Source organism: Cynocephalus volans, chromosome 8 (genome assembly GCF_027409185.1).
Source record: "Cynocephalus volans isolate mCynVol1 chromosome 8, mCynVol1.pri, whole genome shotgun sequence".
Taxonomy (NCBI): Eukaryota; Metazoa; Chordata; class Mammalia; order Dermoptera; family Cynocephalidae; genus Cynocephalus; species Cynocephalus volans.
In genome coordinates, this window is record NC_084467.1 from 99539344 (window position 1) to 99554075 (window position 14732).

Below are 14732 nucleotides of genomic sequence, written 5' to 3' on the forward strand. Positions count from 1 at the left end.
ATGTAAAAACACATTTTGTGGACTATAAAACACTATAAGTTTTTTGGTTTTTTTTTTTTTTTTTTTTTGCTTTCTCTTGGTGATCACATTTCCATTCACCTTTCCCATACTAAGGAACAGTTGGTGTTTCTAACTAATAGCTAGACATCTTTCCATCTGGATTTCCCAATTTGTTAATGATCTTTCTAGTCATCCAAATGTGCAAGAACTTTGGCTCCTTCTTTCCTTTGCCTTTCATTTGCAATATATTGCTAGACTTTTGATTGTACTTCTGCATTTTATATGTGACACGTCTTTTCCATTTCCATTGATACCACCCTAGTTTATAGCCTAGATTAATACTGGGGCTTTCTAACCCACTTCCAGCTTTTCTTCCATTTTGCCCTGTACACCAAAAATAATTATTCTCCCAAAATAATAGTTCTGGTCATGTTGTTTTGCTGTCTCTGCATTGCCTGTAGAATAAAGTCTAAACATCTTACCTTTCGTCTGCTACTAAATGACCTAAATCTACTATCTGGTTTTGTCTCCCACTAGAACACTTTACACACACTCTCTAACCTGATAGAACTAATTGCCATTCACTGAACAAGTCCTCGATTTCACTTAACAAGTCCTGCCTGAGCTGTTACTATCTTTATTTTTAGTCTCTGCTAATCAGAATTCATCTGTCTTGTAAGACCCAGCCTAAGTGTTGTACTCTAAAACAAGAACAGTATTTCCCTCTGTATTCATTATACCTGCTAGAACCTAACATGTTCTGCTTTGTGTTTCTGGCCCATGAATTCTATTGTGTCATAAACTTGTTCTGTCTGATTCTTTGTCTCCCCCAAGGATTTGGTACATTGCTTTTGTACAGTGTTGTCATTTAAATTAAATATGTTTTTGGAGTCTAACTTTTTTTTTTTCCAACAATAGGTTTATGCTAAAACTATAGATGGGCAACAGACTATTATTGCATGTATTGAAAGCCACCAGTTTCAGCCTAAAAACTTCTGGTAAGAAACAGATATTCTCTTCTGTTTGCATCTAATTTATATAGGAAAGAAACCAGCTGTTCAGACTTAGTTTTTGTTCCAACTATATTGGAATAAATTATTTGATTTAGAGATTTCAGTTTGCCACCTATAATGAGGAATTTAAATATTATTTAAATTTCTTCTAAGATTTTATAATCATATCTTTTTTTAAAATACTCTTGTATTGAATGAGAACAAGTGATTAATAAAATGCCTAGGTGAAAGTCTGAGTTTTACTTGGGCTAGGATTACTAATATTTGAGCTAATTGCATGACTCAGCAGCCTATTTATCTGTTTTTGGAAGAGCCTCCCCTGAACAGAATAGGCATGTTTTTCTACTTCAAAGGGAAAAATGGAAGTCAAAATAACTTAGAAAAGGTTTTTATGGTCAGGGCACTTAGATTCAAAATTATATTTGAAAAGTCAGAGCCTTGGATTTGTCAAACTGGAAATGACGGGTTTTTTCCCCCTCTTTCTCAATTTTTCTGCCTCAGTGGCACATCACTTCTTTCTTGTGCTTACTGCTAATTCTGCAGCATTGTGTGTATTTTAATAGGAATGGTCGTTGGAGATCAGAATGGAAGTTCACCATCACACCACCTACAGCCCAGGTGGTTGGAGTCCTTAAGATTCAGGTGAGATTCCAACATGTTTATAGACTGTGGCTAAAATTTAACATCTTTAAAACAAACATGCAAGTTGGTATTTTGTTCTGGTGTTAGAAATAAGGACCAGCTATATGTAGATGCAAAGGGAGATTGATGGCAGTGAATAGAAGCCTTTTTCCTGGGGAGGTAGTTAAATAGAGAGAACACTATTCTAGGTTGATTAAGAATAGTCGTGTGGAGAGTACTGCTTGCTTATTTTTTTTCTTCCGAAGATAACATAAGATCTTTCCAGGAATTATCAAACAGCAATTTTAGGAAGGAATAAAATAAAAAAATGTTAAGATGTTGCAGTACCACAGATGTGTACAATCAATTATGTTTCAATAAAAAATAAAGTGCAAAAAAATTTTTTTGTCAAAAATAAACCAGCATTTTATGTGTACAAATTCAAAAAGAAAAAAGTTACTATATAGTATCTAGGATATATCTTAGTTCTGAAGAAAGCTATATCAGTGAGGGGTTTTGTTGTTGGTTTTTTGATAGAAAGTTTTAAAATAAATAAAACTAAATTGAATTAAACTAAATTAAGCAGAGGGAAATAGAATTGCCTAGTGTCATCATGTTATGGAATATAAATAGCTAAGCAAAGCAGATTTCTAATACTGGTATCTGTTAATTCATTTGATGCCTGCCTGGATTGAATTCTAATATTCTAGCAGAGGTTTGACTTTGTAAATTCAGGGTGATTTAAGCCTGACTGACTCTAAGGTCAGATTAAACAGTTACAGATAAGTGAGAAGATCAGTTCCTAATTGTACCTATATTGTATTAAGTCTTGCTTTACTAATAGTTAGCAACAGATGTCTTTTTTAATGGTATAATTTAATCAAAAGCATATATAGAGATGCTTTCTGCACCCACTCTTTTTATATATATCTTCAGCTTCCTGCTACAAGCAGCTCCTGGCCATAGGAGCATGTCCAACTCAGGTGAGACAGGCTGGAAGTGTTGAGTTCACAGCTCTGGGAGCAGCCCTCAGTGATATGTAAGAGTTGATAGATGAATATGCCATCATTCTCACCCTTCAGTTGAGACAACTCTGAAGCATGTTCTGTTTGGTCTTCCATTGCTCAGTGCCCACAGTTGTAACCTTCCCATTAACATACCTGTAAAGCTTCCTTCTCACCGGCCAGCTGCCAAAAATAAATTAATTAATTAATAATTAATTATTTTTAAAAAGCTTCCTTCCCTTCTGTGTCTCACTTCCTCAGTCCCCTACTTCCTGAGATTTCCTGAGATTACCTCCCTCAAAGCTACTTTCTCTCAAATCTTTATCTTTGGGTTTGCTTCTGGCAGAGCCCAACATAAGACAGCATATTATTCTGTGTCTGTTAACCAAATCAATTAGTAGCCTAGTACTCTAGACCTCTTATAACTATAGCATCAGCATTAACTTGGCAGCTTACTATAAATTTTTGTAAGTAAATTTATTTTTATTCTAGATGGAAATATTTATTTGTATTTTAGCTTTGCCAGTGCAAACCTATAAAGTAAAAACACATCACAAAGGGTGATAAATTCTGATAGGACTTTTAAAACAGGGACCAGTGCACAGATGCTCATTTATTCCTTTGTAAGCACAGATTATCTGATCACACTTTAGGAGAAGGCTTACTTCATTTACATATATTTTAAAAATCAAAGAGTGAGAATTATTTGGAAAAATCAGTAAGATATTTAGCCTTTTAGGCTGTTCTATAGGCAAAAGGATAGTTCTGGGAAGGCAACAATTTCTGAGGATGTATGTCAATAACAGTCACGTTGAAATTTGTATTAGTTAACAGAACCATTTTCATGTTAGCAGATGAGACCTAGAAAAGGTTTTGTTTTGGAATGGATAGAGTTTAAGCTTAATTTCTATGATGATATCATTAGTTTATTAGGTAATAAAATTGTATTTGTAGAATTTTCAATTGAGCTCACAAACAGTGGGGCTTATGGCCTTACCCTATATTCTTATTCATATCCTCCTATTTCTTAAGAAACATGACGGAAATTCAAAATAATTGCATAGTCTTTATTCTTGGACAAAAAAGAATGTACCCTGCATAACTCCTTTCTTCAGATGGGTTCTGAGAAATACACGTATTTATTGTTTCTCCAGCCAGATCTCCAATTTTTTTTTTTGATATCCTACATCCCGTTTGTACTCATTTCCCTACCCAGTGTTCTTTTTGGCCCCTGAACTTCTAATTTTTTAGTTGAAAAATGATCAGTCAAACAAAACTAGTGTTGCGGGCCGGCTAGTTAGCTCAGTTGGTTAGAGCATGGCCTTGTGACACCAAGGTCAAGGGTTCTGTTCTCTGTACCAGCCAGCGGCTAGACGAAGGAAAAAAAAAATTATTGTTAGAGTGTTATCTGCTTGTATTTGAATATCCTTGAGTGTCCTTCTCTATTGGGATTTTAGCATTTTTATGTTATTATTTAGCCAGGTTTGTTTTTGGCAGCTGGCTGGTATGGGAATCCAAACCCTTGACTTTGGTGTTGTAACACCGTGCTCTAACCAACTGAGCTAGCTGGCCTGCCCTAGGCCAGTCTTTTTTGCCCATATCTTTGCTGTTCTGATTTTCACATTTAAGTATTACAAGCACTTATCATCTCCTTGCTTTTCCAGTGCATTCTTAAATTGTCTTTTCCTCTTTAACCTCTTTTTAGAAAGCCAAAAGGTGAAATTTCAGGGTTGGGAGTGGGTATGGAAATTCTCGCTTCTCTTGCCCGTCTGGACAGAGCCAGCCATTTGTTCCCACTAAAGACACCTATTTTTTAGGGCCGGCCCGTGGCTCACTTGGGAGAGCGTGGTGCTGACAACACCAAGTCAGGGGTTAATATCCCCTTACCAGTCATCTTTAAAAAAAAAATGAAAAAGAAAATCTATTTTTGTCCCTTTAACAAGGATATGTAGTGGGTTCATGTTGCCCAGGGAAGTTCTTTTATTGCGAATAGGATCAAGATTTCTGACTAGATGAAGCTTGGCTGTTATTTATCTGTCCCCTTCTAATGATATCCCAAAAGAGTAAGCCCCTAGTGAGACACTTTATTTCTACCCCACATTGATGGATTTTTAATTTTTTGACAAAGCGTATAGCATTGGGAGGTATTGTGCATGTTGGATAAGGTTTTAACTCTAGAATTTAACCTAATTCAAATCCTAACCTCCTCTTACTAGGTATGTGAACATGGGTAAGTGATTAAACTGCCTCAAGCCTCAGTTCCTTCAGCTATAAAATATGGTTAATAGTAGTTCGTATTGCACAGAGTTCTTGTAACAGTTAAAATGAGGCGGTAGAAGTAATAAGTAAAGTGTTTTATGTAGTACCTATAATGCACAGTAAGAACTTAATAAATAATAGCTGTAGTAGCGAAGCTACTGCTTTTCTCTTCTCCGCTTCTGCTTTTTCTCTAAAAGTGTTCTTTTCTGTTCAAATATCTTCTGGTAGTATAGACTAGATGTCTTAGTCTATTTAGGCTGCTATAACAAAATACCTTAGATTGGTAATTTAAAAACAGCAGAAATTTATTGATCACACTTCTGGAGGCTAAGAAGTCTAAGATCAAGGTGCCAGCAGATTTGGTGTCTGGTGAAGGCCTGTTCTTGTGCCTTCTTGCTGCATCTTCACATGGCAGAAGGGGTGAACGCTGTGGCCTCATATGATGGAAAGAGGGCAAGCGTGCTCACTTTTTTTTTTTTTTTTTTTTTTGTCTTTGTCGTGACCGGCACTCAGCCAGTGAGTGCACCGGCCAGTCCTATATAGGATCCGAACCCGCGGCGGGAGCGTCGCTGCGCTCCCAGCGCCGCACTCTCCCAAGTGCGCCACGGGCTCGGCCCAAGCGTGCTCACTTGAGCCGAAGGGCACTAATCCCATTCATGAGAATGGTGCTCTCATGACGTAATCACTTCCCAACGGCCCCACCTCTTAATACTATCACATTGGGTATTAGATTCCAACATAAGAATTTTGGAAGGACACCAGCATTCAGACCATAGCACTAGATGAAGGAAATGGCATTACTTGGGCTACTGTTCTAGCATTATGCCCCCGGTTTTAGCTCTCCATTTTATTTTTTTCATAACACAAGTGTAATCTTTCTAAAACATTTCCTCTCCCTGAGTTCCCATCACCTATAATAGGATAAAGTCTGAATTCTTAATGTGGTTTATAAGGTACTTTGCTCTTCAGTGTCTTCAACTTTATTACAGTGTCTCCTGCCACACTCCCTTTCACACATATTCAAATGCAAGTTCTTTGTTCTTTCCTAAATTAAGCCAGTTGTACCCCATTCTCTTATACTTTTTTTATCCCCTTGTAGATACCCTTCTCTATTTTGTCCACTTAAATGACAATTACTGTTTTCAAGACCCTGTTCAGATGCACTTAGTAAAAGGATATCCTTATCCTATTCTATGTGGCCAGTTTGTAGGCATGTTAAATTAAGGTGACTGAACCTGTCTTGCAAGTGACCAAAACTTCCTGAGCCTTACACATTGTCACTGATTTCTTAGTCTGTCCCTTGGGTACTCCTCCTTCTTGCTAACTGTTTTCATAATTGTAGCACTTCACTTTACCTTACCTCTTCAGAACTGCTTTTATCTTACTTATTTTTGTTGTCTAATTTACCAGTAAAATATTTCTTTTCAGTCCTGTTTTTAACCCTCAATTAAGCTTTTCCTGCACTTGGTCAGATCTCTTACCAATATTGATGATAATATATATGGAGAGGTATCAGGTATTAGGATCCATTAAAACTCCTTGGTTTTAGGGCCGGCCCGTAGCTCACTTGGGAAAGTGTGGTGCTGATAACACCAAGGCCATGGGTTCGGATCCCTATATAGGGATAGCTGGTTAGCTCACTGGGTGAGCATAGTGCTGACAACACCAAGTCAAGGGTTAAGATCCCCTTACCAGTCATCTTTAAAAAAAAAAAAAAAAACCTTGGTTTTCACAGTGAAAAACTAATGTTTAAATGATTTTATTTTAATTATTTTAATACTGTCAGGAGTGGGGTTTTGGGGCTGGATGGTTAGCTCAGTTGGTTAGAGCACAGCCTTATAACACCAAGGTCATGGGTTCTGATCCCTGTACTGGCCAACTGCCAAAAAAAAAAAAAAAAAAAAAGAGTGGGGTCTTATGCATCTTTGTATTCATAATGCCTACCACAGTGCCTGGAAGGTAATAAGCACATAATAAATGTTTGCTGAGCTTAAATAATAATCCGTTTTCCCTTCTAAGGAAAGAGAGAATTCTTAAGCTTTAGTGTTCTGTGAATTTTAATTGTGAATTACTATTGGTTATATCAATTATCTGTTCAGAGTTGGTAAAGATGGCTTACCAACTTAAGGATGGCTTGAAGCATGGAATTGTGCTCTAAGCAGTTGGTTTCTATATGAACGTTACACAAACTTGCTCAAACATTGTTTCACCACAGGTTCATTATTATGAAGATGGCAATGTTCAGTTGGTTAGTCATAAAGATGTACAAGATTCAATCACTGTTTCGGTGAGTATGGAATATTTAATGTTTGTCTCATTTGTGCCTTGTTTTTCTTTAAAAAAAAATTAGTTTTGAGCCTGTATGCTGATTCTGCCAATATAAATTCCTTTTGCTTTCAATGCTTTGATTTTGGCATCTACTTTCAATTAGTATCTCTTCCTACCAACCAGCTGTAATAGTTTACAGTCTTTGACAAATAGTGATTATGGCTTCAGAGAAACTTCCTTTTTCTTGCTCTTCTTCTTTCTTTCTTTTTTTTTTTTTTTAATTTTATTTTATTTATTTATTTATTTATTTATTTATTTATTTATTTATTTTATTTTGTCGATATACATTGTGGCTGATTATTGCTCCCCATCACCAAAACCTCCCTCCCTTCTCCCTCTCTTCCTCTTTCTCAATTGTGAGATTTGTTCAAGGACAGCAATACCTTCTATCAATAAATACCAGAAGCAAGGAAAGTTTGCCAAACTAAATCCTATAGGGCTGAATTCATATCATTAAAGAAACAACATTTTTAGAAGTATTAAAAGTATTGTGTTCTGTACTATGTTCTGTACCTTGAAAGAAGGGACATAATTTGTTCTTGCATTCTTTCTTTCATAGTCTCTTTATTTCTTTATAGTCTTAGAAGTTATTGAATACCCACAAAGAGCTTTTGTTTATATGTTATATCAATGTTTACCTTATTAAAAATTAAAACTAATTGTTAGAAATATTTATTTGTTAATTAAAAATAATGATAATAAAGCCATTAGTTAACTATTTAAATAACGTTTTTCTGAAAAATAACTATTTTCCACACCAAAAAAAATTTAGAAGAATGGCATTAATTTACATCTTCACTAATTGTGTAATGTGTGGCTTACTAAAAGACAGCTGGATTCTCATATCCACTTCATACATTCCGTTAGCCTACAAAATGAAGTCATTGCATGTCGTGTAGCTTCTATGAAACTGCATTTTACACACATAAGAGTGAGAGTGAAGATAGCAGATAACTTTGTTTTCGTGTTATTATGAAAATAGAAGATAGTTTTGAGTTCTTCACTGTCTGTGTTGGGACTGCACTCTAGGGATTAAAATTAACGTTTTCCCTTTAACTTTGTTGTGCTTTTTTTTCAGTATGTCATGACATCTCACTATGATTTTCATTTGCATCACCGCGAAATGGCTAACATCTTTTCATGTGCTTAGTTGCCATCCTGTATCTCCTCTTTGGTGAAATGCCTGTTCCCGGTCTTTAGTCATCAGATTTTCTATGCTGTCTTTCTTTCCTTCTTCTCCCCTCTGCCCCCCTCCCTCTTTTTTTTTTTTTTTTTTTTTTTTTTTGTCTCTAGACTTATTGCTAAGAAATAATTCTCTTGTACTTCATGGTGAGAGAAAGAGAGATTCATCTCATTTTGTACCTGAATCATGTAATACAAAATGTGATTGGCTGGTTTAACATTGTAAGTGGCAAATAAAGGAGTATATGAGCTTATGAATATGGCTGATATGCCTGGTATTTATTATTCGCATTATTCATTTCATCTTGGGTTTGGTTGTTTTTTGCTTTTTGTTGTTTTTCTTTTCATATCATCTAAAACCAGAAATATTTTCAAGCATCAAGATTTTAAGACATGCTGTTTGGGGCCTACTGTGGTAGAATTGGAAAGAGCATGGGATTTTTTGTCTGATACCTAGATTGGGGTCCCATATTTATCATTCAAAAGCTGTATAGTTTTGGTCGTCACTTAAGGGGTTCTATTTTCTCATCTGCAAAATGAAGATGATTATAATGTATCTACTTAACAGAGTTTTTATGAGGATCAAAGGAAGTAGTGTGCATGGGAACACTTGGTAAGCTAGGAATTGTTATACAAACGTTAGTTAAGATGAACTTACTTTTCAGTATCTTTTTATTCACTGCTTACACATTTTTAAAAAATTCTTATTTACCCCTCTTCCTTCCTCCATTAGAATGAAGTCCAAACTGCCAAGGAGTTTATTAAAATCATAGAGAATGCAGAAAATGAGTATCAGGTAAGAAGATTTGGAAGTAACTTTTCTAGGTCTACTATCTTATTATTTTGCTATTAACATATTTTGTTAGGCCTCTCTGTGTCCTTTAGCATGAAAATATTCTTTAGTACTACTAAACATGGAGACTTTGCAGACCTTGCAACTTGTTGTTCTGCTTACAGTCAGGGTTTTGGGATTGGAAGGGACTGTAGCTCTAGTTTTAGAAATAATACAGGTGAGCTTCTTTACTCACTTTAGAGATTGGAGAATTAGAGCTCTGTAGAAATAGTATGACCTGTCTGTCCTCCTTCATGGGGGACTTTAAACATGCCCTTTGACTACAGAGTCATTTTCCTGTTCACGACCAACCCCATTTCTGTTCAAGCAACTCATCCTCAATTATCTGTTGCAGACAGCAATTAGTGAAAACTATCAAACAATGTCAGACACCACATTCAAGGCCTTGCGCAGGCAGCTTCCAGTTACCCGCACCAAAATCGACTGGAACAAGATACTGAGCTACAAGATTGGCAAAGAAATGCAGAACGCTTAAAGGCTGGATGTAGAATTCTTCAGTATGTGGAAAGAAAAGGATTCAACGTGTGATAATATGATAAATAAGTGATTTATAAACAAGAATGATATTTTGCTAGGGCTTTCAAATTTAAAAGGTTTTCTAGCCTCATGGAATACTGTTGAACCTATAGCGTTGTCTTGATTCTTTTGTGTTCTCTGCCTTGTAATTTTCTGTTATCACCATATCTACTTGTAAATTTTCTTTTTTAATTCCGCTACATTTAATGTTGGAGAGAGAGAGCTATCCTGGAGTCATTTTAATGTTTAGAAAATTTTCCTAGCAATGAAGCTCTGTTACTGATTTAGACAGGTAATATGTTCAGTACTTTTACACCCCTATCCTTCAGAAGTACTTCTGGTACTTCAGTGGTTTTTACTGATCCATCAACAGCTAAAGAGAGGCTATGCTACAAACTATAGCTAAATGGAAGACACATTTATCCTTCTCCCTCCAACTGCTTTGATCATCACTTATAGCCTCTCAGAACTGTAGTTTTCAAAAATTTGGATTGGGACTTTTGAGGTCCTTTTGCGGGAACAAAGGAAGTTTTCTGGGGAACTCTATTATACCCAGCTTCTCGGGGGAACTTGTTTTTAAATCCAAAGACTTGAACCATATTCCCTGCACATGAACGTGCTTGCTTTTTCTTCTCTTCTCTCATTGTCTCCTTCTCATCCAGTACCATTGTAGTTATAGACATCTGCATTTTTAGAAGAGTTTTACCCATTTATGTGTTTTTTACACATTCAAGAACTGCTGATATACTGTGGATGTAGTAGAGTATAAAACTTGAAAACTGCAGATGTTGAAGGAATGATAGGTATCTTGTGCTTTAATACTTCATGGCAGGATTGTACTATAAGCAAATGAATCAAATAACTGCGTAAATCACAAACAAAAACTAAAAATGAACCAAAGTGAAAAGGATAACTTTCAGGCAGTATCTTTCTATTGTAACCTGTTATTTAAGGGAATACTAGTGATTTCTTCTAAATAGGATGTAAAACTTGTTCCAAATTACTCTTCCTCAGTCCTGCCTGCCAAGAACTCAAATGTAACTGTGATACAGCAACCCTTCCCAGGTATATTGGCAGGTATGTGTGATCTCAGAATCCACAGGTGACATAGATATGATATGACAACTGGTAATGGTGGATTCATTTACATTGTTTACACTTCTATGACCAGGCCTTAAGGGAAGGTCAGTTTTTTAAAAAACCAAGTAGTGTCTTCCTACCTATCTCCAAATACATGTTAAAAACAGAAGGGTGTTTGTGCTTCGGCTTTGTTTTTGCTCAGTAATACAGTCAAGCAAGAGTTTGTTTTCAAGTGACCCATTGAGCTATGTAAGCATTTTTGTTTATTTCAAATAAAATATATTTGTATTATTTGTCATTCATACTATCCATCCATACCACACTATCTTCTGTACCAGGTAGTCCAATAGAAATATACCTGTTTTGTTCTAAAATTGTCTGAGTCTCTCCTTTTTGATCCATCTCTTCAGCCTTTGTTCTCAAGGTAAGGTATTCAGCTGTAATCTGATCTTATTTATTGTGAATGTTTACGGTTTCTGAAATTGGTTTCTACCTTCAACTATTATAGACTGTGAATATCCAAAGACTTCCGAAGTATAGCTTTTTGTGTGTGCATGTGAGCACTGTCTGTGTGGATCATACATGCTCTTCGTGCAAAGGCTACCAGTGATTCAAAGGTTTTGTCTGGGGATTTCCGTTAATGTCAGAAAGGAAAATCTAGTTATCTTCTCTATCTGTAATTCAGAAGCAAGGCCCAAGTATGGTTGTAATCACTAGTCAGGAAGTAGAAATGAAAGGATCCTGCACCTTGAACTTGGTAATATTTTACATTGGCTTAACTTGGCTGCTTTTCTTCTCTTTAGCTGGCTTAGCTACAGATGTGTGGGAAAGGCTTTTTGCGCTTCACCCTCTATCCAAGGCCAGTTCAAATTCCTACCTTTTTGAGGGACACTTAGCTGTACTCCATCGTACTTGTAATGCAAATAAATTCAAACATTCTTGCCTTTAACTTATTAACTCTGTCAGCCTAACCCCCAGGCTATCCCACTGATTTCATCAGCCCAGGCTGACTTTTAAAAACTCTTATTTTCACGACTATTTAAAGCCCTTGGTTACTTACATAGTTGGGAGGAAGTTAACTTTCCTTGCCAAGTCCTACAGAGACCCCCTGACTTTTAACCTCCCTCAGCAGAATATATTCAATTTTATCACACACTGCTATAATCAGTCTATGAATTATTAGGGCAAAGGTTTCCCAGTCAGATAGAAAGGAGTGTTTTGTGGGGCCTCACTCATATATTTGAGTTTGAAATGACTGCTGAAGACTTTGTTTCATCTGAGCCTCAGTGGTTATCCTTCCGTTTGTTGCCTAGTTCCAGTGCCTGACCTCTGTTTTATAATCTAGAACTTTGATGCCCATCTAGGTTCATTAGATAATTGGCAAACCTTGGCACATTCTTTCCAAACTCAAAGATGGATTCATATCTTAATGCCAATTTATGAATTTACAATTTTATATAGAACTACCACGTGAACCAAATGTTCTTGACTGCCTTCTAGTTGTTCAGCTACCAACGACGTGGAAAAATCAAAGAAAGGAAGGTTAGTAAATACAGAAAACTGGATGGTCCTGTAGTTTAAGTTTACGTAACTTAAATTCTCCTTTGGATAGCGTATATATAAACATATAGATACAAGCCCTCTGAGGACAGAAACTAATCTCACACCTTTTCAAATCCAAAGTATCAAAAAGCATTCTGTCATGTATAAGGACATACAGTTGATTTTCTTTATTCAGAGTATTTATATTCTGTAAAGTCACTGGGAACACTGAATACTATAACTCATACCTGAATGACGGTTACCTAACGAATTCCTTCTTTTTTTTTTAAGATGACCGGTAAGGGGATCTTAACCCTTGACTTGGTGTTGTCAGCACCACGCTCACCCAGTGAGCAAACCGGCCATCCCTATATGGGATCCGAACCCGTGGCCTTGGTGTTATCAGCACCACACTCTCCCAAGTAAGCCACAGGCCGGCCCACCTAATGAATTTTCTATGTAAAGCATTCTTGTGCTTAGGTAGGTAGCACTTCCTCACTACATTTGGGGAACATTGTTCGCAGTGAAATCACCAGCAAAAAGCACAAACGTGCAAAAAACGTGGCATAGACCACACAAAGCACACATGTTTATAATATGAGGGCTGAAACAAGAAGGCAGAACATCGCTGTGTTTGACCTCAGCTGGGAACATGCACATTGGGCAACTCAAATTTTTCACTACTCTGCATATCCATGAATGAGCACAAAAGCACTGCATGTATTGATTTGGGTGTTACAAATAAATTTTAGGGAGTAGGTGAATTTGCAAATGAGAACCTGTGAATAATGAGTATCAACTGTAAGTGCCACAGTATCTCCTTTGGTATGTGGTAGACCAATTTCAGTATTTCAGTTTAAGGATTGTTTCCAGTTGCCTTAGGGAGTAGAGTATAAGTGGAATACATAATGTTAGAGAACATTTAAATGCTGAATTGTAGAACTCAAGTAACTGGAGTAATGAGAGTTAATAAAATACAAACCTAATGTTATACAAAGTAGTATCTTGGCTAAGTAGTTAGTTACATTGGTTTATTTCAACAACACTATTACCTTTCAGACTACCTTCAGTGCCATTTGGATCCATACTAAAATCAACCTTATTACTTTGAAGTCAGGTTCTTATAAGTGCAGATGGGTTTAAAGGAGGCTTCAAGGAAGTGAGTCCTGAGCTGGATGTAAAAGGGGAAGGAAGACTATTCTAGACATTTAGAACAGGATGCGTAAAAATAACAATGACAACCCCATCCATGTGAAGTAGATTATTCCAGATGAAACTGGTTTAGAGAAGTTTCATTTTAACCAAAGCCACATCGCATAACATTTTTACCCAAGATTTTACTGTACTACAGCTGTTTGTATATAGTTTGAGGACGTCCAGAAGATAGGCCTGACCAGAGAAGTGGGGAGGTTATGTGTTCAGGAATAACCTGGAGTTAGATTTGCTGGTCAGAAAGGAGCCAGACATTTGGTTTGGGTATGGCAGATAGTAGGTTTTTGAGATGGTAAGTAGCAAAGCAATTTTGAGAAGTTCACCCTTTCTATACCCCTGAGTTCTCATCAGGTAAGTGGGGAAGAAAAAAGGTAAAATGTTTGCCTAGTTTCCTAGTTTTTTTCCTCTACTTTGCATAAACTATTTCTAAGACATAACGTTTTCCCCTGCTCTATTATCCCCATCCCTGTAGCTTTGGTTCCCACTGACGCTGCATTTCCTGTTGCTAAAGGCTGTTATTCCTGGCTTTAGTTGGTTGTTGGCCTGAGAGAAGGTACAAGGGTAGCCAGCTGGCCATGACCCGGTTCTTGATATTCCACAGTTCCTTAGATTGTGTGGCCTCCTACGGGTAACTACTTTCGAGAACAATACTAGCTTTGATATATTTGGAACTCTGTTATATTTGATTTTTAAAAAATTTTTATATAACTTATTATCTTTGTCCCATTCTAGTGTGTGTTTTGTTATTCCATTATGGAGGATAAATGGATGCAAAGGCTTATTTCATATTTGTTTTTGTGGTAGCCCTGAGGTAACTCCTTTTAGTTTGTCTAAACAGTCTCTTCTGAAGCACACTGGGTCTTTTACTTCTCTTCCTGGTACTGATGCTGTCGCTATTAACCATGTACTGCCTAACATAACAGTCCCTTGCTCTCAAGAAGCTAATATTTTTATGACTAAGGCCACCCTTACTTATATACTAGTGAAAAATTAATGAGCAATACAGACTGGAGTTGCAATTAAGTGTCCAAGTTTGTGGCTCAAGGGCAGGGATCACCACATAATGAAGCCTGTGTGGCAGAGAAAATGACTGTTCGTCCTGGCAGAGCCCCTTGTCCCTCC

General features: G+C 36.6%; 1 protein-coding gene across 1 annotated transcript in view; it reads left to right on the top strand.

Annotated features, from left to right (window-relative positions):
• Positions 1 to 11230, top strand: part of CAPZA1 (capping actin protein of muscle Z-line subunit alpha 1) — a 37664-nt gene extending 26434 nt beyond the window's left edge. The window contains exons 6-10 of the mRNA XM_063104814.1: positions 919 to 998; positions 1577 to 1655; positions 7113 to 7184; positions 9141 to 9203; positions 9595 to 11230. Of these exons, the coding sequence (XP_062960884.1) occupies positions 919 to 998; positions 1577 to 1655; positions 7113 to 7184; positions 9141 to 9203; positions 9595 to 9735 (435 nt within the window). The 3' untranslated portion in view covers positions 9736 to 11230. The remainder of the gene's footprint in view (positions 1 to 918; positions 999 to 1576; positions 1656 to 7112; positions 7185 to 9140; positions 9204 to 9594) is intronic.
• Positions 11231 to 14732: the final 3502 nt, after the last annotated feature.